General features: G+C 57.6%; 1 protein-coding gene across 7 annotated transcripts in view; it reads right to left on the minus strand.

The window, feature by feature from the left end:
* Window positions 1-24,117, minus strand: part of RIMBP2 (RIMS binding protein 2) — a 92,122-nt gene that overhangs the window by 21,746 nt on the left and 46,259 nt on the right. For all 7 annotated transcript variants that reach the window (XM_032310323.1, XM_032310329.1, XM_032310326.1 and 4 more), the window contains 8 exons: window positions 23,647-23,848; window positions 19,865-20,010; window positions 19,232-19,308; window positions 15,631-15,740; window positions 12,921-13,733; window positions 4,391-4,542; window positions 2,823-3,284; window positions 648-791 (listed from right to left, as the gene is read on the minus strand). In XM_032310323.1, coding sequence (XP_032166214.1) covers window positions 648-791; window positions 2,823-3,284; window positions 4,391-4,542; window positions 12,921-13,733; window positions 15,631-15,740; window positions 19,232-19,308; window positions 19,865-20,010; window positions 23,647-23,848 — 2,106 coding nt within the window. The remainder of the gene's footprint in view (window positions 1-647; window positions 792-2,822; window positions 3,285-4,390; window positions 4,543-12,920; window positions 13,734-15,630; window positions 15,741-19,231; window positions 19,309-19,864; window positions 20,011-23,646; window positions 23,849-24,117) is intronic.

Consider the following 24,117-nt stretch of genomic DNA (forward strand, 5'->3'; position numbering starts at 1 on the left):
GCAGACAAAGAGCTGGCTGGCTGGACGAGCTGTGCAATCTGCATGCAGAGCTACAGCTGGGCGGCAGTGGGGCCAGGACATGACCCCACGTGTGGAAGTCCAAGGCCCCTGAGGCCACAGTGTTGCCCTGCCTCGTGGGTGCCACTATCTGCCGTGTCTTCGTGCCCTGATGTCCCCACACTGCCCGACTCTCCAGGCCTTCCCATCTCTTGCACAGACAATCCGGGCGCTTCCCTTAGGGTGCATGTGATCTGAGCATGGAGCCACAAGGTAGGCGGGACACAGCTGCTGCGTAGGGGCCTGGGCAGGGAGGGGAGCACTAGCAGCTCGTGCTGTAGGCACAGGATGTGGATCCTCATGTTTCCGGCCCCCCGTGATGCCTGGCACAAACCAGATGCTCCACAACCCTGGTCTGATTAAGGAAAGCAGGTGAACCAACGGCGGGTTTCTCCTCAATCAACCAGGTGGTCACCTGTAGGTTCACCTGACCCACCCGATTGTCCCCGCGACCAGACGCCAGCACAGGGGGGTTGGGGAGGATGGGGGCGTCGCATATGGGCTTCTGGAACTGCCCCTGGAGGAGGTCAGTCTCGGGAGCTCTGGCTGAGGCCAGGGCAGGCCCACGGGGACACCACTCTCACACTCACCTGCTTGCCGAGCTCCGAGCCCTTCAGAAAGTCGTCCACCGACGCGCCTCTCCTCTTGATGTCTGGGGACTCATAGCTGTCCTCCTCGTCGGAGTTCATGTACTGCCCACCACCCCTCTCCAGGAAGATGCTCCTTTTCTCTAACTTGGAAGGAGAAGGAAAGAAGCGGTCAGGAGGGGCTGGTGAGCGGCACGGAGCATCCAGGTCCCTGCGTCTGCCAGGCTCGGCCTCTCCCTCACCCAGCACCCCGGGCCCTCTGGGAGCCACCACAGGCAGGGACCTGTGTCCAGTGGCCGAGCATTGGCCTCAGTGCACTGTCCCCTGTTCCTTACCAGAACCACTTCCCGTCTTTTTTTTTTTTTATTAAAGATTTTATTTATTTATTTGACAGAGATCACAAGTAGGCAGAGAGGCAGGCAGAGAGAGAGAGGGAAGCAGGCTCCCTGCTGAGCAGAGAGCCCGATGCGGGGCTCGATCCCAGGACCCTGAGATCATGACCTGAGCCGAAGGCAGCGGCTTAACCCACTGAGCCACCCAGGCACCCCAACCACTTCCCGTCTTTGCTGGAGGAAACCTAGGGATACCAATGGAAAGTTCTCTCTCTATCCGACTATTGGTCTGATCAATCAATGCTTTCTCGAAGAACGACATTCAGAGGTTTGCTTTCTCTCCTTGCCTCCCAAAAGGTGAGCTGGCATGGGGGCAGCGTTCCCTGGCCTGGCTCCAGCCGGCTCTGGGGACCCCGCCTGGGGGTATTAGGGCTTCGGAATGTGCGGCTGCATCCCAAGGAGCAGAGGGACACTCGCCCCCGACCGCCAGGCCCTTCCTGCCCACAAAGCTTCACCAAAAGCATTAAGCACCACCATCTGGGGCCAGGCTTCTGCCTCAAGAGAGCACAGCGGGGGAGGGCCCACGATAAGGTGTGTACTGGAAACACTTCTCATCCAGGGTCACAGTGAGTGTTGAATTGTTTTTTTAAGTATTTACAGCCCACACTGAACCACCTGGGGGAGCTCACACACAGCCTGGGTTTCCGGTGTTTCAGGAAAACTGAGAGCTGTCACTACCTCTCACATCCCCCCTGCCCCCCTCCCCCATGGCCTGTGTGTGTCCAGCATGTGCCCTGGGTCACCCAGCTCTGACCTTTACACTCTGCGCTCTTCCTGAGGTCCCCGACCTGGTCCCCAGCCCAGGGCCAGGCTGACCGACCATGGGACCCCCAGGCATCAGCACGGATGTCTACATCTCAGAGCAGACGCCCCGGGGCTCCCTGTCCTGGAGGGAACCTGCGACTGGATGGGCGGAGCCAAGCAGGACCCTGACCACCGCTGTGACCTTGGCCGCAGCCCTGACCGCAGGCCGCAGCAGACATGCTGGGCGCCCTGGTAAACCAACACGCCCGAGAATGAGACAGGGATTTGTCCTGGGGTGGGGGCAGGGGTACGCAATCCAGCCCAGTTCCAGACCCTGCTCTCCCGCGCCTGGATGGGGCACCACTTCCCAGGTGTTTCCTACACCAGGTTTCACCCTAAGTCTCGTCAGGAAGACGGCCCCACCACACCCAAATGCTCCGGCCCCATGGCCCAAACAGATCTGGCTAACAGGCACGCGAGTGTATTTTTATAGGTGCACTTCTGCACGTAGGATGTGTGCATATGCACACGGCCGTCTATATGTGCACGCATGGGTAAGCAGGTCCACCTGTGCGTGTGTAGGACAGCACAAATGGAGAGATGCATGCACACGTGTGTGCACACGTACACACACATATACGTACACATGTGCATACAACGTACAGACGCGCTCGCACACACAGCTGCGGCGCTGAAGCACACAGAACAAGGACGTGAGCCTCGTTCAGGAAGAAGGTCCCCAAGCCCACTGCAGAAGGCGCCTTTCAGACCCTCACTACAGACCAGAGCCTGGGTCATGGGCTCTCACGGCCTGGCATCCGAGCCAAGCCAGGCCGGTAGAAAATCACTGGATTTCACGTACTGAAAACACATTTTGATTCTATCTGGATCTGGCTGAGAAATGGCCCATGGGGACGCGGAGGCCGTGTGACATCCCCCCACCAGGCCAGCCAGCCCCCGGGCGCCAGCGCTGCTCCTCCACAGACTGGAGGGTGGGGACGGTGAGGGGTGGTGGAACCAGCAAGGAGAAGCCCGGTCTTACCCTGCTGCTCTCGGCCACTCTCTGCGCAGCTTCCCGGGCCATGGCCTTGGCGACAGACGTGGAAACCGGGGTGCCCTGTGGCTGCGGGAGGATCCGGCTGGGCGAAGGGGACCGCCTCCCCGGGCCTGAACCCTGCAGGCTGGGCGGCTCCAGCATGTGCCCGTGGGCCGGGGCCGGGACCCCACCCTGCTCCCAGGCCCCGTCCATGGCGACGTGGGGACCCAGGTGTTCATCTTTGGTATCAGGGGCTCCGGCACTTGCTAAGGGCTTCGGTGTGGGAGCAGTTCTCGGGTGGGGGGTCGGAGGCACCAGGAGGTCGGGGGGAATGGCAGCAGGGGCAGAGTCCATGGACTCGCCCTGGGCAGAGAGGGTCCGCACGGTCACGCCCTTGGCTTCCAGGCTCCGCAACCGCATGATCTCCACAGCTATGCTGTCCGCCACGGGGGAGATGACCTCAGCCACCTGTGCACAAAGAATGCCCATCACAGGCAGCCCACCTGCCCGCAGCCTCTCTCCCTGCACCTTGCCAGATGGGGGCCAGCCCCCAGACGGCCACCCGTGCCCAGGCGCTGGGGCCCGATCCATGCCCAGCTCAACCGCATGCCCGACATGGAAAGCCTCTGAGAGGGGCGCGGGCTGGAGACTGCCACAGATCCCACGCCCTCACAGTTGGTGGAGGTTCTTGGGCCCCAACGGGGGCCAAGTCTTTCATTCCATGTCCAGGTCCAATCCAGATATAGGTGCAGGGGCCTCAGAGGCATCAGAAACCAGGTATAAACTGCCAGTTGGATGAGGGGAGAGGGGGCCAGGCAGAGGCCAAAATGGGCTTCCTGCTGTCAGAGAGCACACACTTCTGCAAGAGCATAGACTGCCTGCGGGCTTCCCCATAGAGGGGGAGCACAGGGGAGTCCTGGGGAAGAGGGGGAGCGAAGGGACAACGCCCCTGAGGGTGGCGTTCTGGAGGACCAGGCAGGAGGAGCTCAGAGAGGCATCTGCATCTGACGCGTCAGCCCTGGGTCCTCTGGAGGAACAGGCTGGGGGTGGGAGATGGACAGAAGCTTCCTCAAGCCCCTGTGTGTACCATGTGCCAGGACAAGGCTGGGGCCCATACAGGGTCCCTGCAGCAGCCATTAAGGACACAGGCACTCTGGGAGCCAGGCCGGCTGTGCGTGGATGTGCAGATGTGCCCCCGCCCCTCTGGCTGGTAGTATCAACTTTCCAGCAATAGCTGGTGGAGTTTCTGAGCCCGTCATCACTGGGGGAGGCCTGATTTTGTGGGGCTGAGGGGTGAGTTATCAGCACTGAGGGGAGAAGAACAGGCACTGCCCACAGAAGGTCAGGCTGTGGCCATGGGAGCCGGGCAGAGAGAATTCTGGGGAGGAGGAGCCGCAGGAGAGAAGGGGGCCATCCGTGGGGGCCTGGGGGGGCGCTGCAGGTGCTGTTCAGGACGTACTGGTGGATCTTGCTGGGGGAGAGAGGGACGCGCCCCCACCTCGTGCTCAACCCTCCAGGAGCAGGTGCGGTTCAGTCCCCGGCAGTCCCCACGCGACCCCCCAACCGGAACTCACCCTCTGCCCTTTTGCATACACGCCGTAGCCAGACACGTTGGCCCCGTTGGACAGTCCAGAGGTCGTCAGGGCAGGTGGCTTCCAGGAGACCTGGATGGTAGCGGGGGTGGCCCCAGCATGGACGGTGACATCTTGTGGGGGCGCCGGAGGGCCTGGGGGCACAGAAGACCGCGCTGTCAGGGCACGGCCCTCTGGCAGGGGAGTGGCCGAGAAGCTCACTGCTCTCACCTGGAAAGCGCTCTGGGTCAAGTCTCCAGGACGGAATGCGAGAGGGCACGCCACACCACCACACGGGAGGGTAGGGCAGGGCAGCAGGAGGGCAGCAGCTCCTAGCGTGCACCGCAGCCCCGTGACTCACCTGGGCGTCCGTCCACCCTCTGGGACCACCTGCGCCCTGTTCCCAGTCTGCCAGCGTAGACGAAATTACCCAGGGCCATGGGACTGGCTCAGGACGCCTCAAGGGGAGCCCAGCCTTGGGCCGAGGAAAGCGCTCTCTCCCTCTCTCCTTCTCCCGTCCCTGCTGCTTCCCCCACCCCCCTCTGCTCGTGGACTTGAGAGAAGATAGGTGTGGACCACATGTCACCCATCTTCCCACCCCGTGGGAGGGGACAGAGGTGAGCGACTGTCGTGCCGTGGCCAGTCTGAATGTGCTGTGTCGTGAGTGGCCAGTCCAAGCCATGCCAAGGCCATGGCCATGGCCCCGGTCACGCTGGAGGCTCCCAGGGACAGCAGGATGGCCCACGCTGCCTGCCACCCTTTCCTCCATGTCTGTACACACTTCCCCACATCCTCCTTTTGAATGTGGCATTTCACCGGGAAAGGAACGTATTTCTAACTGCCGGGAGGATGTCTCCAAGGCCCACAGACTGCACGACCTTGCAGTAGCTCCCCCAACGTTTGCACTTCCGGGGGTGGGGGGGGCTGTCCCCTGAGGATTCTCTGCATGCCACGCACTTCTCCTCACTGTGTGCTTTCCATCCTGGGATCCTCACGCGGGCCTGGGGTTCCAGCATGCTCCCACTCTGCACGTGAGGAAGTTAAGCTTCAAGGTGCTGAAAGCAGGCTCACACCCACACTTCCCTGTAGACCATGTGCAAAGGCAGAGACGAGTCCACTCTTAGTAACACGCTGCGATAAAGTGCTTCAAGACGTCTGCACAGCCTGGCTCGGAAGTGAAAATCTACCAGGATGGTTGATTTAAAGGTGACGTATTGCCGAAGAAAGGTGTGTTCAGAGTCTGACTCAAAGAGCCGGTGTCCCGTCCTTCCCTATTCCCCCAGCCACTCCCCCACTGAGCCCTGATTTGGCTACGGCAGGATGCAAGGTCTTGGCCTTACAACCAAGACGGCCAGTTGTATCATGCTAAGATGCAAACAAGCCAGAGGCAGAATAGGATGGAGATAAGAAAGTGGACACTAGAGCCTCCCTGCCCAGGTTCAAGTCCTGTTACTTGATCTGCCAGTTACTAACATGGGACCTTGGACGATGGTCTTTTATTTAATTAGTTTATCTTAAAACAGACATAATACAGTGCCTGTTGGCAACAACGGCTAGGAACTAAAACATCATCACGATTATTATTTTACTCCAGCTCAGACAGCTGTGCTAGGTTTCCAGACTTCTGTTTCAGTAAGACGTGGCCCTGTGGCCGACTCCTGGTGGAACACGGGCAGAAGCGATGGGTGCCATGCCCAGGTGTGCCCACCGAAGGCTCCCCAGGTGAACTTGCAAGGTCCTTCTCCCTCTGGTTGTCTGGGAAGGAGGTGATCCCTGGGGGCAACCTCAGGAGCCACAGAGTAGAAATGGTGAAACCAGGAGATGGACATACCTGGGTCCCCAAATCCCAGGGGGGAGCGGCCCATCAGGGAAATCTGTATCAGAACCAATCACAAGCCAGCTCCAGAGACATCATTGCTTCCAACATACAGTAAGTCATCAATACAGCCAACTCCATTAAGCCGCGAGATTAAATGGAACTGATGTGTGGGCACAGTGCTTGTAACAGTGCACGGGCTCAGAGTATGTGCCACCTACATGCTCACTGCTATTGTTTCTACTTGACTCCAAAGGGACTGGGCTCCTCACCCTCCCATAAAAGATCTTGAAATCTCCACCCTCTACATCAGAGGATTATGCCCCTTGTGTCTGGAGGGCACAATCCTTTTGGTCAGGGTCACTTGTTCTGATGGCCGTTGGTAGCTGGGTGGGTCTGATCAGACTCAGGGGATTTCGTGATGATGAGTCTGGTGATGATGATGAGTTTCTGTCTCTGAGGGGGACTGTTCTTTCCTAAGCACTCACTGCATCAACCCGAGTGCTGTCCATCTCCCTTCCCTGTGATCGGTCATCATGGCGGACTCGCCCCACAGAGCGTGGGAAAGATCATGGAGGCCCTCAGCCGCTCCGCTATATCACTGCCAGGGCTCTCAGAGACACTGTGGGGCACCACTTCCCCATATCTCCCCAACACTGCCCTCCTGACCTGGTAGCATCATAACATGAAAGCAATCAGTGGTTCTTGTCAGAGCCAGGCCGCTCTCCTTTGCTGACGAATAACACCCAGCAATGGGAAAAGGAGCCATGCCTCATGGTGGAAAGCAGCACCTCGAACCACTTCATGAGGCCTCCCGTGAGTACGCCCTGTGTGATTCAACCTATGCTACAGGGTAGAGAGAAAGTGGACAGCATATGACCTGTACCTTGAAAGGAGGGAAACACAATAGCAAACCCTACACTTAACCAAATTCCTCTTTATTCTCCCTTAGAAGTCTGCCCTGCTCACTTGTACGAGAGATGGAGTCCAAGCAGGAAGTGGTGGTCTTGCTGGATTGTGCAGTTAGAAGAAGGTGTTCGGTGACGGTGGACATGGTAGAAATTGAGGAGAGTGGTCTCAGAGAGTGATGATCCAAGGCAAGAGGATCCATAACCTCTGCAAGCCTATTCCCCTCAAACTATTTGGTGACCCCTAAATCATGCCTGTGCAGGCCAGCAGGAGCACAAACAACATAAAGGAAAGTAAACAGCCAGAAATCTGTAGCATTCAGTACTGATTCTGGCAGCTGCCTAGTGCTAGAAGAATTTGGAGTTCAAGTCCTTCTAGGTTAGAGAAGCTTGAGCTTGCTGTTGGAGACACAGAAGGTCCATATCACAGAAATTGGGATCATACCTCAGGGCTAAGGGCCACATTCTAAAGGCAAAAATGAAATATACTCACTGAAAGAAGCATCTACAGGATTTAGATATGTCACAAGTAATATAAGTGTTAGAATAAACTTCAACATTCTGTATAGGTGCTGTTACAGCTGTTACTTGGGAAGAGAACAGAATCCAGAGCCTCTCCAGGGCACAATCTACAATGTCCAGTTCATAACGGAAGTCACTGGATGTGGAAAGAAATGAGAAAATATGATACATAATCAAGAGCAAAAACAGTTGGTGGAAGCAGGCCCACAGATGACCCAGCTGTTGGAATTAGCAAAGACTTTAAAATACTTATTAAAAGTAAGTAAAAGAATGTATAAGCAAAGATAAATGTGGTAGATGAAGAGATGGGAATCCCAAGAGAGATAAGTAAATCTTAAAAAGAACCAAGTGAACATCCTAGAATTGAAAACTACAATGACCAAAAGAAAAATTTCATTCAATGTTCTTTTTTTTTATTTAATGTTCTTTATAGCAGATTGAACACTGCAAAAGAAAGAAGAGATAAACTTGAAGACAGAATAATATAAATTATCCTGACTGAAACATAAAGAGAAAATGATTTTAAAAAATAAATAGGAGTTCATAAATCTGTATGACAACAGCAAGCAATCTGACTTAGCTATAATCAGATCCTCAGAAGGAAAAAAGATAAAGTAGAAAAAAAATCTGTGGAGATATACAGTCTGAAATTTGAAGATAAACTACCACCACTACCACCCTTAGATCCAGGAATATCAATAAATTTCAGAAAAGATAAGTAGAAGTAAAAGTAAGCCTAGGCACATTAGAGTCAAATTACTAACCATCAAAGACAAAGAGAACAATCTTGAAAGGACCAGAGAATGAAGGGGACAACAGGAAAGAGAGCTGACTCCTTACACAAATAGGAAAAGCCAAGAGAAAAGGAATGATATTTGTATAGACCTGCAATTTTAAAAAGTCTAGAATTCTATATACAGAGGAAAAAATATATTTTTTAAGTTTTATTTATTTAAGTAATATCTACAGTCAACATGGGACTCAAACCCATGACCCAAAGCTCAAGAGTTGCACACTCTTCCAACTGAGCCAGTCACGTGACCCCAGAGAAAAGATATTTTTAAATAAAAGTGAAATGATGAGATTTTATTTTTTAAGATGACCAAAAGAATACTGAGAGAGAAGCTAAAGGAGGTTCTTCAGACCTGAAAGGAAATCATACCAGCTGGAAATATATACCTACAAAAAGGGATACAAACTGGTGGAAATTGTAGATATATTGGGAAATATAAAAGGCAGTTTTTGTCAAATTCTTCAAAGGTGATTAAAGCAAAATAATAATGTATTGAGGGGTTTACAACATATGTAGAAGTAAAATATATAAACACAATAGTAAAAATGAAGAAACATAAATGGAATTATACCTGGTACTACTCTTTCCTTGTAAATACATTATGTTATTAATGTAAGCTAGTTTTTAAAGAATTTCAGTTATTTGAGAGGCAAAGATAGTGACAGAGATAGTGAGAGTGAGCATGAGTGGGAAGGAGAGGGAGAAGCAGTGCCCCGGCTGAGCAGGGAGCCCTACACAGGGCTCAATCCCAAGAGCCTGGGATCATGACCTGAGCCAAAGGGCCACAGGGCCATCGAGACACCCCTGTAAGCTAAGTTTTAATAAGTTAAATATGCATGTGTTACTCCCTATGGCAATCTCTAAAACAAGAATACAAAGAGTTATAGCCAAAAAAAGTCAATAGAGGAGGAAATGGAATAGAAAAATACACTTAGTGTACCTCCCCCCACCCCCCAAAAAAGGCAGGGAAAGATAAAGAGAAAAACAAGATAAATGAAAAACAAAGAGCATATGGCAGACTTAAACCAAGTTATACCAGTAATTGTACTAAAAGTAAAGAAACTAAAGATTCCAATTAAAAGGCACAGATTGTCATATTGTTATAACACCACGACCCAACTGTAGACTCTTCACAGGAGGCATACTAAAAATAAAGATACAAAAAACTTGAAAGTTTAGAAAAAGATATAACATGTAAGCACTCAGCATGAGAAAGCTGGTGGTCATATGAATATCAGACAAAGCGGACCTCAAGACAAGAAGTAATACCAGAGACAAAGAGGGGCGTTTCATGATGAGAAAGGGGTCAATTCATCCAGAAGAACTAACAATTTAAATGTGTATGTACCTAATAACAGAGCTTCACCATATATAAAGCAAAAAAAAATGAGAAAACTAAAGAGAAAAAATAGACCTATAGACAAGTCTCAATAGCTGGAAAGACTGAGCAGACAAAACCCAGTACGGGTATGAAGATTTGAGGAATTCTATTAACAGGTCTCTCGTGCCCCATCTGGGAAGTGGCTTACCTTTCCTGCAGCCACCGGGCACTCTATACACAGGCTTCTGGTCGTGGTCTGCCTTGAATCTTGGGGGCCAAAAATATCAAGCCAGCCCCAGCAGGCAGGGGGACAGTATAGCTCCAGAGAAATGACAGCCCGATTCTCCTCACTCAAGCACCCGGTACACCTGGCACTGGGAGGGTGGGGGATGTGCAGGGCAATGCTTAGCCCAGGCTAAAGGGAAGAAGTCTGGCCACCTCCACTGGGCAGGGCTGGCCTCTGCAGGGACCACAGGATCCTGAGGCTGCCAGTTGGAAATGACATGCCTTGTTTGTCTAAGCACTTTTGAGAGTCTTTTTCAGAAGATGGTGTGTGCAGTGTTGCAAACGCCAAAGATCATCTTCAATTCTGATCTGAAATAAACCTCTGAACCCAGCTTTAAACAACCCCACACCTAGAACTGAGGTACCACACTGGCTCCCACTGAAAACACTACATTCCCTGCCCCCTACAAGTCACACGGCCTGTGTCACCCTAGAGCACACACACCACCCATCCCTCTGCTGACATCTGTCCCTGGGACGAGCTCTGTGACCTTGTGACCCCACCTGTGATGTCCTGTTTCTAGTATCGGCTTGCTGAAGACCCACAGATCTCTTCCCTGTTGGGGGGAGGCGTGGCTTCTCATAGAGGGGGGACTCTGGAATGCATGGTACCAGCATCACTGGTACTGATGTGCATCACTCTATCCAGACCAGTTTTCTGGGGGCTAGCTTTGCATCCTGGAGCTGATGTAAGAGTTCAGGAGCCCTGTGAACTCTTTCAAGGTCCCCCGTGTTCCCCTGATCACCTGGCTCTGGCACTTTGATCAGCCCCAACAAGGGACGCTGATTATGCTACCAGGCCTCATTAGTCTTAAGGACAATGTGCCAGAGCTGAAACCACTCTGGGATTTTCCTCAGCATTCGCTTCCACATAAAGTGAAATCAAGCTGAGGGACAGGGTTCTATGGGTGAAGGAAGACCTAGACCCGCTGTACTGCCAGCCCCAGCCCAGTCCCCGCGTGGGCCCGGAGATGCTGGCGGCATGCGGATGACTCTTCCGCCCGTCATGTGGGGCTGCTCAGTATAAGTCATACCTGACATGACCAGCCCAGGAATGGGCTGGTCTAGGAGCACCCCTTTCCCCCCACACAGGGAGAAAAGAGGCAAGAGGCCTGCCTGGAAAAGAAAGGAGGCGGCGATATCCTCCAACGCCATTCACTGCGCTCACCACAGTCAGAACATCGTCCACTGTGTCCCCCCCCACCCCAGAATCCATGCTGAAACCCTAACCCCTTGGTGATGGTGTCAGGAAGCAAAGCCTCCGGGAGGAGCTGATGTCATGCCCGCGGAGCGCTCAGAGGGCCCTCACAGCCCTTACAAAGGAAGCCCCACGGGTGCCCTGTCTCCTCGCCCCTGTGAAGACACGGGAGAAGAGGCCGCCCATGAACCAGGACGCGGGTCCTCTCCAGATCTGACTCTGCGGCGCCCCGGACTCCGACTTCCAGCCCCCCGGGACCGTGAGGAGCGGCTTTGTGCTGTGTTTGGGGGTCAGGCAAGGGCCAGGATGTCAGGGACGGGGAGCTCCCCTGTGGGACGCACCCTGGGCTCACATCTGGACCCATCCTCTCCATCTCACTGTGAGCTTCTCTAGAAGCCCCTCCCGGCGGCCCCAGCGCCTATGTTCCTCACCTCCCCCGAGCCCCGCCCCCAGCCCGGTGCCCGGTGTTTCTGGTTTCTTGACCCCCGCACCCCCAGCACTGACCATGTGACTGCACAGTAAGCATCAAGGCAAAGAGGTGTTTTCATTTTCCCAATATTCCCGGTTGGCGCCGTGGCCAGTCAGGAAATCAAAGTGTCGCGGGAAACAAGTGCGCTGGCCCTTTACAATTCCCTTCCTACTCAGACATCCCCCCCTCCTTAAGGTAGCATCTGCCCCACGTGCCCAGGACTTCGATGCTGTGTAGGTCACACTCTAGTTGATGGTGGGTTTTGCCAATGCTGGAGAACACAATGAAATAGAAGCAAACCCACCACGAACCAAGAAGCCCATCCCGTGTTCAGTGGGAGACTTGAGGCAGCGGAGCAAGTGCTCCCGGAGAAGAAATGACTTGTTTGTAAAACCCACTGACCAGTGAGGTTGGGCGAGGCCGGATTCCTTAATCACTGGGCTAAGTCCAACAAAGAGGATGCTGAGACAGGCATTTCCAGGGGATCTCGTGAGTAACCCAGGACGAAGAGAGGCTCTAGAGGAAACAAATTATGCCCCCAAATATCCTTACAAAAATTACCTCCTTTGCTCTGAGAAGGCTGCTCTTCCTCCAGGTGCCCGAGTCCCCACCTGGCACAGCGAGCCTGCTCAGAGGGGCGCCACAGCGAAGACCAGCACCACGGAAATTTCTGGAGGGCGGACTGCCCCATGCAGCACGGGGAACCCGGAAACGAGCAGACCTAGCAGGCTTGTGCACCTGATCTGCTCTTTACGATTTCCTACGATTTTCCGTAGCAGATTCGCCCAGAACCCAGAAGAGCATCGACAACAGAATTTCACACCTTCTCCATAAATTCAGCCGCGTGTGTGATCTCAGATGAGAGAGAGAACGGTTTTGCAGGAGGGCAGGCACTTGGCTTGCTGTCCCGCTCCATGAGCACACATGTGGGAGGGACCCCACGGGGCGGAAGTCCTCTCGTGCCCCCGAGGGAGGCCTCACCGCCTCCTGTCTGTTCTAGGCCGGCCTCTTGCCGACGCCAGTGTGAGAAGCAGCATCTTCAAACACATGGTCCCTCTACAAAATCCACATAACTTGCCCCCGTCTCTCTCTCTCCCTCACACACACACATTGCTGCGTCTCCTTCCAGAACGGTGCCTGCTGGATGCCGTCCTCCCTGCCCGCTCCCGCGCCCCCGCCCGCCCCTCTCCCTTGGGGTCCCCATGGGAGGGCGGGCCTCACCTGCAGGCAGCGTGGAGAACTCCACAAAGGCCTCCTTCTTCTCCCGTTGCTCCAGGGGCAGCTGCCACGGCATCTGGTGGGGCTTGGCCAAGACCTTCACCTTGTACGCCATGTTGGGCCTGAGGTTGAGGAACTGGTACTTGTACCTGGCAGCCTTGACGACATCGAGCTCCTCCTCGTTGAGGAAGATGACGTGGCTGTAGTTGCTGTTGGTGGGCAGCCAGGAGAGCTGGGCGGAGATCTGGGTGATGTTGTCCACCCTGAGGTGGGACGGGGCCACCACCACGTCCTTGCCCACCAGCAGCGTGCACTGGAGCTCGTCCGAGCTGCCCCTGCTGGTGATGCATTGCACAGAGATGCGGTAGGTACAGGCCGCCGTGTTGAGCTTCTCGATGAGAGCCTTGGTTCTGCTCCCCAGCATGAGGCTCACGCGGGTCTCCTGGTCCACCAGCACGTTGTAGCTGCTCACGGTCCCCCAGCCCGGCGGCACGGCCGGGGGCTCCCAGGCCACAATGACACTTCGGGCGAGTTGCTTGATGAGGGTGATTTTTCTAGGGTAAGGCACGATGTCTTCTCCGATCTCGTCGATGTTCACGCCCAGCGTCCCCGCACCGTTGTCCGTGACGCCGGCGTCTATGTGAGTGGGGGCATGGAGGTCCAGAATGTTCTCCCCCTCCAAGCCAATGCTGGCGTGGTTGATGAGATTCTGGTCCTGTTCAGTCCCCAGCGTGCTGGCCAGGCGCGACTCATTGTCCTGGACAAAATCCACAAAGTTGGAGGGCACCAGACCCCTCTGCCCGTCCAGGAGCTCACCTGTTGGCACAAGGGCAGTGGGATCACCTGACCGTCCCATCAGGGCCCCCAAGGTCCCGCCCATCATCTGTGCGGCTCCTCAGTGGGGCCATCCGGTCGAGCAAGAGGACCACAGTGGATTCCATAGGTCTTTACAGGAGTCTGCCCCAATGTCCCCTCCTCAGGACCCTGCACCCTGCCACCTGCTACCCCCGAGTCCATGAGGCAGGACGGCCTCCGCCTTCATGCTTATCCTGAGCTGACACCACAGTGTTGACGCTGACGCAGTAAATGTCTCAGACAGACCAACAAACATGCATGGCATGAGAGCTTTGGAGGTAAAAAAACAAAAACAAAAACAAAAACAAAAAAACAAAAAACAAACCAAAACATCCTCCTATTATCTTTGCCAGGGTGATCCTATGAACAGGAACTAAAAGGTGACCTTCCCCCCTTGCAAAGCACTGCATACGTTCTAATGAGGTCCCCAGCGTACCACCTGCGGTGACAGAGAGACCATCTGCGTGATGCCAGACCACGTGTAGGTCCAGTTTCAGAAAATGTCATCAGATTAGCTCTTGTGGCGATGGGCAGCCGCAGGGAGAACCTGTTCTTATTTTGTGAAATGTTCTCTTTATAGCTGGGCTCAAAGCCTACTAGCAGCAGGGGCCGGAAAAACCGAGATGGCTTTGGAAGAACCTCCAAGATGACACGGCCCGGACAATCTTCTGGCACGAGCAGGACAGGGATTCCCCCCAGCACCTGGCGGGAGTCTGGGGGTGCTGATGCTGGGGGTCACACCTCGGGAGACATGGGATGGATCCCAGGGACAGCATGTGACCATTTAATGGGCCCTGGATTCTCCCGGAATGAACGGGGACGCCGACTCTGCTCCTGGTGCTCCGTCCTCTGGAGGGCGTGGGTCTGGAGAGAGCCCACCTGGCTCGCCTCCAGCGCGCTCGCACACGGGGAGGGGTCAGGACGACGCTGACGGATAAGCAAGCCCGGCGCGCAGCAGGCCCTGTCCCAGCCACCCTGCACCGCAAGTCCCCTCGGCCGGCCCAGGAGTGGGCACGCACGCTCTGTATTCTACCCGGAGGGAAGCTTCCCCCTGCCGCACAGACAGCGGACCCCTGAGCTCTGCGGCCCCGTGTGAGCAAGCCTCCAGAAAGCCAACGTGGAAATAATGCCCGGTGTGAATATTCCAGAGACTTTGAGCCGGGGTTTTCTGGTGGCCGCCGTGGGCACATGTTTCTACACCGGTCTGAAAACCAGTGAGTGTGCTGTGAGCTCAGGCTCTGCTGTTGCCTGTCGTGGAGTTTCTGGGGTGGCCTGCCCATGGTGTAGCTGCCGTCCACCAGACCTCGGGTCCAGCAAACACTGGCGTGAGAGCATCTCTCAGCCCCGAGAAAGCTCCACGGGGCCACAACAGAGAAACGTGCTGGCTTCGCAAGAACTCATCCTGCTCAAGGGTGACCATGGGAAGAGATCAAGACCCTTCCATCCGTACAGGCCAGCCGAGCCTGTACTCGGGCTAACAGGTGGTGGCGGGCGGGGGGACGGCGAGGCATCCCAGAGGGAGGGGTCACATTCCCCATCGGAAGCTGGGGCAGGGATCCAGCAGGACGTGGGCCAGACAGCAGCAGGAGCCGGAGGTCGGTGGGGTTGCCCTGAGCCAGTCTCGGCCACCACCCATCCTGCTGGGGGAGGGGTCAGCTGGGGGAGCCCAGGGGGCTGGGGCTGTGAGATGGGAGAGGCGGGACATCCCCTCTGGGACATGGTGCGGGCAGCAGCCCTGGGGCGAGGACACCCTCCCGTAGAGGGCCGTAGGCGCCGGCCCGGCCGTCAGGGCCCCTCGCAGACTAGCAAGGTGGGTGGCCCAGCCCCAGCACGCCCACCGGACCGCACCCCAACTGACCTTCGTAGAAGCCGTCCTCGTCCATGTCCCCGTAAACGTAGAGGTACTTCCCTGCCGTGAGGGGCAGCTCGGCCTCGGGGTTCTCATTGGGCCCGTCGAAGGGGTTGTAGCTGGAGAAAGGAAGGCCAGCCTGGAACAGGTGGTCTGCGTGGAGGCCGAGGTGGCCCCCCGCCACCCCGCCCCCCCACACCAACCCGGAAGGAGAGGGCGTGCGTGGGGGTCTGCGTGCCCGAGGACACCTGCCGCGTCTCCGGCAGTGACACGTGCTCAGATCCGTAAGCGGAAAACACAGCTCACCCTGCAACCCTCTTGTACGTGTCATTTAGCAGGAAGAGAGCCCTATTCCCTCGGCTTTTGAGTACTGTGCTTGTTTTTCAGTTTCCAGAAGGGCGTGACCCTCCCTTGCCGCAGGAAACACTCCCTTGCGTCCTGGTTAATGGGTGAGGACTATGTCACTGAACAGACCAACCCGTTCCGTTAACCAGTGTCCCAACGCTGGGGATTGATGTCGCTTCTAATCTTTGGTGAACGGGATCACCACTGCGGTGATATCCACCTACATGCTGTTTGGCACACTGCCACGTGTTCTTCCCAAAGGTAAGTCCCAAGGAAGCAAATCGGTTTGCTCAAAGGCCCTCCCCTCCCCCGCAGGGTATGAAGGCGCCCTTGCTCTCAGGTCCCCAGAATACTGGGAGGAATGTATTTTATGGTCATGCCCAGTTTGCCAGGAACATCCTGGAACATTTAAAACTTTGGTTTTAAAGAACCAAAGTCGGATTTTCCAACTTTGGTTCTTTAAAATTTTAAATAACAGAAAAGGCCCCGGTAAGAAAAGTAAAACGGCATTCCCGGCAGTCGAAGACGACAGCCACGTCCTGTAAACGTATAAACACGACACCGTGATGGTTCACACACATCAGCCGTGGGAGGCTCACCGACACTGTCAGGGACGCGTTTGAGGTGCTCCGCGAGGAAAGCAGAGCTAATCACAGGGCGAGGTACGGCGCCCGCCCAAAGTCACTAGCTCCCTAAGTTGGGGGGTGTGGAACCAGAGTCCGGGCCCCCCAACCCCTGTCCTATGTGGATTTCATGGCACTGAGTCGGTCTGCGGTTCCCTATCTATGTCCCAGGGCCCAGGAATGCTGTGCAACCACCTGAGGGGTTTCAGAAATCAGTCCCTCTGCACCAGGAGCAAACCCAGACATGTGCTTACTGTGAAAGCCCAGGGCTGGAGGAAGTGGGGAAACAGTTTGGCAAGGGGACCAAAGGCCCTGGGGCAGGGAGCTGAGAGCCAGCCTGGTGGGAGGTGAACGCAGGAGTGTCGAGGGACGGGGATTGGCAGGTCCCCATCGCTGGCTGTGGATCTGATCTCCAGAGCAGGAAGGTTTCAGGAGTGTGAAGGTAGGGTGTGACCTGAACTGTCTGCGATTTGCAGAGACCCTCAGGGTGCCTGTGCATAGGGGCTGGCAGGGGAGGGGGAGCAGGAGGGGGAGGGGAGCAGGAGGGGGAGGGGAGGGGAGGGTGCTGGATCAGCGAGCAGAGCAGGAGGGGAGGAAACACAGAGTGAGGGGCTGGGGCTGAAGGCTTTGCAGGTCAGCATGAGTGGAGAGGGACACACGCACCGAGCCGGGTCCACAGGCAGGGGCGGGCATGGGGAGAAGGGAGGGCCAGGGTCAGTTTGGGGTGTCTTGTTGAAGTCGGGAGGGTAAAGCACCCTGTGCACCCTAATCCGCGGACAGAAAGAGGGAAGGCCCCGTGCTGCCGTGGCATCCACGTGCAAGGCACCGTCTACAACACGAGATCTGTGGCTGCAGAGAGCCCGGGGGCTTCCAGGGCAGGCAGTGGGCCCAGCTGCAGGGCGAGGCGCTGCTGACGGGGGGCAAGCATCGGGGACACGGTACATTTTACACGGTGACTTGTGTCCCACATGAGCGACTTCCCTCTGAACAGAGGACTGGGGGCTCTGGGCGGGGTTCCGAGGAGCAGGCAGGAGCTGTGGGGATGCGCGCGCGGTCGGTGGGAGGTGAGGGCACCAGCCGCCATGGGAAGTGGCATCAAGATCGGGGCTTCTCCTGTTTTCAGTTTGGGGAAACCTCTTCCCAGGGACCTGCCTGAATAATGTTGGTGTTCGGGCCCCGGGAAACCCCCCAAACTTCTGCCTTTCCCTTCAGTAGAGGGAACGTGAGCCCAGGGCACACGGCTGGGGAGGCAGGGGTACGTGGTTTGGGAAACGGCAAGCCAAATCGGTTCAGCTCAGCATCCCGGCTAGGGGTGCCCCCACCTTCTCTGTGATGCAGAGCAGGCCCTGCTGTCCTGGGGCCCTGTGGCTCCTCCCCGTGCTGGGGTTAGGGTCTCTGCAGACAGTGTGCGGGATGTGTGCGGTGCAGCCAGCATTCGGAGCGGGGTGCCAAATAATTCCATTCCTAGGTATGGACCAACAGGCTTCCTAACAGAGAAGCTGTGGCCCCAGGGAGCTACATCAAATGTTTCTGTTATCTGAGCAGCAGAAGTGTGTTTTCATTGGCAAAATGAACGGATCGCTAATCAGAAAATAATCTGCTCATCAGCATAATAGCTGTCAGAAATGGCTCTCGCTGGAGAAAACAAAAGAGTGTGGAAGGTGCTCCGCGTGGCTAAAACCCAGGTCAGTCCCGCCTGCCGGAGGCTGGAGGCTCTGCTGGGGGTGGTGTCTTTGGGCCGCAGGCAGACTCGGGGCGTCGAGGACGAGAGCCCGGGTCAGGGCCAAGCGTGAAGAATGGCAGAGAGAATGTTTCGTGCTGCTTGTTAGCATCTAACTCGTAAGTGTCGGCGCCAACGGCAGAATCCGGAGTCCGGCACGCTTTCAGTAGAAGCAGGTCGAGAGCTGGTGGGGAGCTGGCGGCTCTGCACCCATCCTTGAGCCGTGTGGACCCCGTGGTGCGTGTGTTCTTGCTGACCATGGACACGGCAGGCCCCCCATGAGAGACGAGCCAGGGAACCACGGCCCGCACAGAAGCGAGGGCCCCAGGAGGCCAGGGACCCGCGGCTCTGCCCAAGAGCATCCCCCGAGTTTGAGCCTGCCGCCTGCCAGGGCTAAACTGTGCCCCCAAAACCTGTGCTCACGTCCCAGCCCCCAGGTCCGGGATCTTGGCAGATGTGATGACGTGAAGAGGGGGTCACACTGGAGTCAGGTGGGCCCCGATCCGGTGACCAGCGTCCTTACCGAGACTGAGGAAGCAGGGACACACAGGGTGCCGGCCACGTGAAGACAGGCAGAGCCCGCAGGAGGCACACGTCACCAAGGGATGCCCAGGGCCACCGGAAGCTGCGAGAGCGCCCAGCGCCCAGCGAGCAAGGCCTCGCGAGCCCCTGATGTCACACTTCCTGTCTCCGGGCCCCAGAGAGAGCGCACCCCTCGGGGCTCCCTCGTAGCTGCGGAGGTCCAGGGAAACACTCTTCGCATCAGAATGGACAGACCTTCCTCGTCCGCCCAGGCCGGGCTGGTGGAGCGGGTGCCTGTGGGCGAGGGCCCCGGGGCAGCGCTCCTGGACCCACGGCCTCCTCGCCTCCCTCACCCCCGCACCCACGGACGCTCAGGAGCAGAGCGGAGTTTTGCACTTACCTGTAGCGGGCGACGCACAAGTGGACCTTCCCCGAGTATCTCTGCTTGGAGGTGCTGGGGTTCCGTGCATTGTCCATCTGTCAGAGACGCAGACGGTGTTCTGGTTAACACTTCGTGCCAGGAGCACACGGGGACCCCCTCTGGCCCCGCCGGGCTTCCTGCCCCAGAGAGCAGCCCTCCTGTGGGACGCCAGCCCCGAGACGAGGCGGCTCCCTCAGTGTGGGCCCCCCAGTCACACGGGGGATGTTTATAGAAACGCATCTCCCCACCCCACGAGTGGACCTGAGGTGGGCCCTTCCCTGACCCACGGCGTGGAACTCGCCGGGAGGACAGGGCAAGTGTGCTGGGCCTTGGCGCATGTCTGTGAAGACACAGAGATGGGCAGTGACCGTGTCGTCTGCTCACGGGGGCTCAGCCCCAGGACAGAGACGGACACTGCCCATAGAGCTCAACTGTCAGAGGGTGCCTGGGGCTCCGAGGCCGAGACATGCAGGAAGACTGCCTGGAGGCGGTGACCTGAGAGTCGGTAAAGCCTGGATATGGGAAGTTGTGGGATGGAGGAGGAGGAGGAGGAAGAAAGGCAGGAGGACCTTCACGTTCCCACCAGCTGCACGCACGCCGGCCAGAACTCACGTCTGATTCAAATCTGCATCTTGGGCTGGCGGATCGTGACAGAAAGGCAGGCTTGACGGACAAAGGCTCTGGCTTGTCACCAGGGAGCGGGAGGGGCCGGATGTAGTCCCCAATCACCGTGCGGCTTCCGACGGCACTCTCCTGACCTGCCCACGACACGAGGCGGTGTGAACAAGCACACGGTCCTTGCGTTCCCCGGCATGCCTGTCCCCTCGTTGCCGTCAGCCTTGGGGTTTCGTGTTGGGATCTGCCCCCTCCCGCCCCCGGTGCCCATGACCAGCCTGACCCCTGCCAAGCTGGGCCATCCCTGGAGGCGGCCACTCCCACCCCTGAGGATGGTTTGGTGGCAATGGTGTTGCTGCATGTGATGAGAAGGTCCCATCACAGGGAACTAAAGGGAGGCACGGAGGAGGTGGGTCTCCCTTTCCCTGGCTGCCATGTGGGAGGCTGTGATGCTCGGTGATGCTGCAGCCACACTGCCACCAGGAGGAGAGTTGGTCCCATCAGAGTGCTCATAGAGAGGAAGCCACCAGATGGGGGGACTGCTTCCTAGGGACGCAGTTGGAGCCCCCAAGTCCAGCTGCTCCGGGAGCTGGGCCTACCAGTTCCTCATCCTGTCGATAAGTAAGTTCCTTTTGGCTCGCACTGGTTTAGGTCAGCTTTGTGGTTATTTACAACAAAAAGAGTCCTAACACACAAGCTGGCAAAGGGCCAGGCATTTTTAGGGTTCCAACGTGAAACACAGGAGCACAAGCCCCCCCGCCCCGACCTCTCTGTCCCTGTCCGTGGCAGTCACACTGCAGGATCGCCTCCCTGAAGACATGACCTGCTGCATCCCGGGTGGGAAACACCCTGTGATTCAGTGTAAGGCGGGAAGTGTCCCATGTCCCACCTGCCAGGGGCCCCACGGCTCGGCCTGACTAAGAGAACGGTGAGAAAGTGCCGCTAAAAAGGACTCGGTGCCACAGCAGACGCGGGGCTCTGCTGGGGCATCGGATCCCGGGGAGCAGGGGCGTTGCCTGGTGGCTGCCCACTGCGCTCTCCACCCAGGGCAGGCGCTAGGCCCACAGCAGCACGAAGCACTGTGCTTCTCGTTGCCCGGGGCCGTAGGGGACTCGGTCCCTAGCCCATGGCCAGTCTAGCCAGCGCCCTGTGAGTGGAGATGAAGGGCCCACTTTTGGGCAGAAGCTTTTGGAGCAGGTGTGTGAGTCACTGCTTCCTTTTCCCTTTGATGGAATACTCCAGACAGAGAGGCTGTGACTTCCAGCATTCCTCAGTAAGGACAGCAGCCAGTCCCCAAAGCTGGGCACGTGAAGCCCAGGCACCGTGGGGCTATTCCGGTGCTTACGGTCTGCTCTCACCCATCCTGACCGATGACCCCCCGGGGGAGCGCGGCCCATATGAGAGGAACACTGTGGAGTCTCCTCGTGTTCACACTTGGATCACACAGCCCGGTCCTCGGGAGGCGGGTGTCCCCTGCCACCCAACTCAGAGCGAGCGTGAGACGAAAGGCAAAACCGTCAGTGCCCTCAGCCGTGCTGGCCCCCATGCGCTCCTCCGTGGTGGGTGCTGCGGTCTCTGAGACTCCACCTGGACGCAACAGCGAGGGCCTGTGCTCACATCCAGTGTGGCCCACAGTGCAGCCCATGGTCCCTTCGGGGCTCCCAATCAACCCACAATGGTCTCCTCAAACTCCAGGCCAGGCTGGCCTCAGGCAGGAGGATGCAGAGGGTGGGGGGCTGCACATCTGCGCATGAGCCTTCTTCACCTCGTGCTGGCCCTTGACGCTCCCCTAAGACCCGGGGTCTCCCGGGGCACCCACCCATCAGAAAATGCCCAGGGGAGGAGGGTTTTCTTCCGTCAGCAATGTCGGCCTGGCGAGGGGGAAGCCAAGTGCGTGTGGGCCCTGCCAATGGGGGCCCCCCCCGGGGCAAGGTCGCACATCGTTCCGTGAGCTCAGTCCAACCAGATGGCAGCTCTTCCCGATGGCTGCACAGAAACCATGGGACAAACCTACTCATCTACCATGGTCCCAGCAACCGTCTTGGCACCATGTGCCCCTGCCGGCTTTGCTTTGACTGAGCACCCATGTCCACCGTCGTGAATCACACCCAGTTTCCCAGAGCCGGCTCAGCACTGAGCCACGCCCACCACACTCACAATTACACACTTGCCGGGAGGAGCTCACGCAGCAGCACCAAGACACTGCGGTGAGAAGAGCCTGCCTGCCACGTGCGGCTTGGCCCGGGACAGGCATGCAGGGGCACAGGCCGGGCGTGTGACCAGGCCAAGCACCTGCCTTCCCTGGCATCCTAGGCCTCTGGTGCGAGACGCACAGAGGCACCACGGGACCAGACCCTCTACACCCTACACCCCCAGGCGGGAGCTCGGCATACACAGGGCCGTGGTCTTCGCCACATGTGGCGCTCTGCAGGGCCTGTGTGGATCCTGTCTCTACTCTTGGGATCTGACTGTCCCCAGCTGAGTTTGCCGTCACAGCTCTGAGCGCAGCCCTGGGAGTCACCACCCGTGCTGGGGCCGTGAAAAGCACGTCCTGGCCAGACTTCCACGGCCACCCACCCTGAGAACGTTCATTTCATCGGTAAGAGCTGAAACCCTCCTGCGTCTTCCTACCCTTCAGACAACACGGCCCCAGCATCACTTCCTGGAGGTGAGCACCTGCGGCTGCCTGATCGAACACGTCCCCCTTCCTACCCTGGGTGAGCTTCCACCTTGTCACCCTGTCCTCACACATCTGTGCAAGTCATTCCTCTGTCCCCTTGCTTCTTGTCTGTCTCCACCCACCGGAGGAGGCTCTCTGTGGGGCCCGGCCGGCCGTTCAACCTCACAGATGCAGCCCCCCGACCCGGCCTGGGTGCCCCGTGCTCTGGGGACACCGTGGAAGGACTTGCCACATGGCACACCAGCTAACGGCTGAGCGGGACAGGAGGGACAGCGCTGATGGGAGCCAGGCAGGGAAGCGTGACTGACCGAGGAACAGGCAGCCTCGCGTTACTGTAACGTTATGGGGCCCTCAGAAACCCCATGCTATGTTTTGACGACAACTGGAAGTCTGGAAATGCTATCCTTTGAGGAATTCCAATGCGGGGTTCTGACACTCACTTCCCCTTAATTAACGCGACAACTTTCAAACAGGTGGGTGTTCTTGCAACCAGGATGACCTGTGCGGGTGGCCCTTGGGTGAGGAGAGCTCTCCCCGACGGCCCAGGGCAGTCCTCTGCATCCAGGCAGGAGCCCAGCCGTGAGGCCGCCGTGCAGACTCAGTGGTCTTTCTGCCAGATACAAAGACAAAGTCCCTCCTCTAGCTCCCAAGGTCAGACCATGCTGCTCCCACCCTGCTCCCTGAGCATGAGTGGGACATGCACCACTGTGACCCTCAGGGCCTTCGTGGGAACAGGAATCTGTCCCCACGTGGAGGCCGCTGGGCATGAAAGCTGGGAGGCAGCCAAGGCCCGGGGGTGCACCTCACAGACCCCAGGGCCGGAGCTCCCCACTTACCCCCAGGAGCTATGTGAGGGCCTCGGTCTTTCCCTCTGCAGAGTGGGACCAGGACAGCCCCTGCCACACACAGCTGTGCCAAGAGCGTGTGCCGACACCCACAAGGGCTTACAGCAGGGGCTGCAGGGTGCCTGCCGTCACCCGGAGCCCCAGGATGCCGGTGTCCGGCGCGGGGGTCAGACACATGCTGTGCACGCCCCACTGCGGGGCTGCTGGCCACACACCCCCCACCCCGCGATGTGGGGGGAGGGGTGGGCACTTACCTTTGCTGATGGAGGGGGCGAGTCCGTTCATGAACTGCGGGAAAGGCTTGCCGGACCTGGGGACGTCCAAGGAGGTCCCAGCGCTGCCCCCCAGCAGGTCTATCTTCCCGGCGTGCTGCCGGAGCCGCTCCAGATCCTGCGACAGCAGGCTGAACTGCTCACTCTGCGTCCGGCATTTCTCCTCCAGCTCCCGCACCTTGCTCTGCACGGCAGAGGCACGGCGGGCGGTCAGGAGTGTGCAGTTGCGGGGGGGAGGGGGGACTCGTGCATGCAGGGGCGTGCCTACAGGGGTGTGATGGGGAGCTGCCTCCTATTGCCACGGGAGAACAGCGTCTGATAAAACCAGGCGTCCCCTCCCCGGCCAGACGTGGGAAACCGTGCATGCCACGCAGCCCGCGAGCCCTCAGATCCCAGCCGGCGTGGACGGTTCTGGGCTGTGGGTGCCGCCCGGCACTTGTGGCTGGCACGCCT

This window comes from Mustela erminea, chromosome 13 (genome assembly GCF_009829155.1).
Source record: "Mustela erminea isolate mMusErm1 chromosome 13, mMusErm1.Pri, whole genome shotgun sequence".
NCBI lineage: Eukaryota > Metazoa > Chordata > Mammalia > Carnivora > Mustelidae > Mustela > Mustela erminea.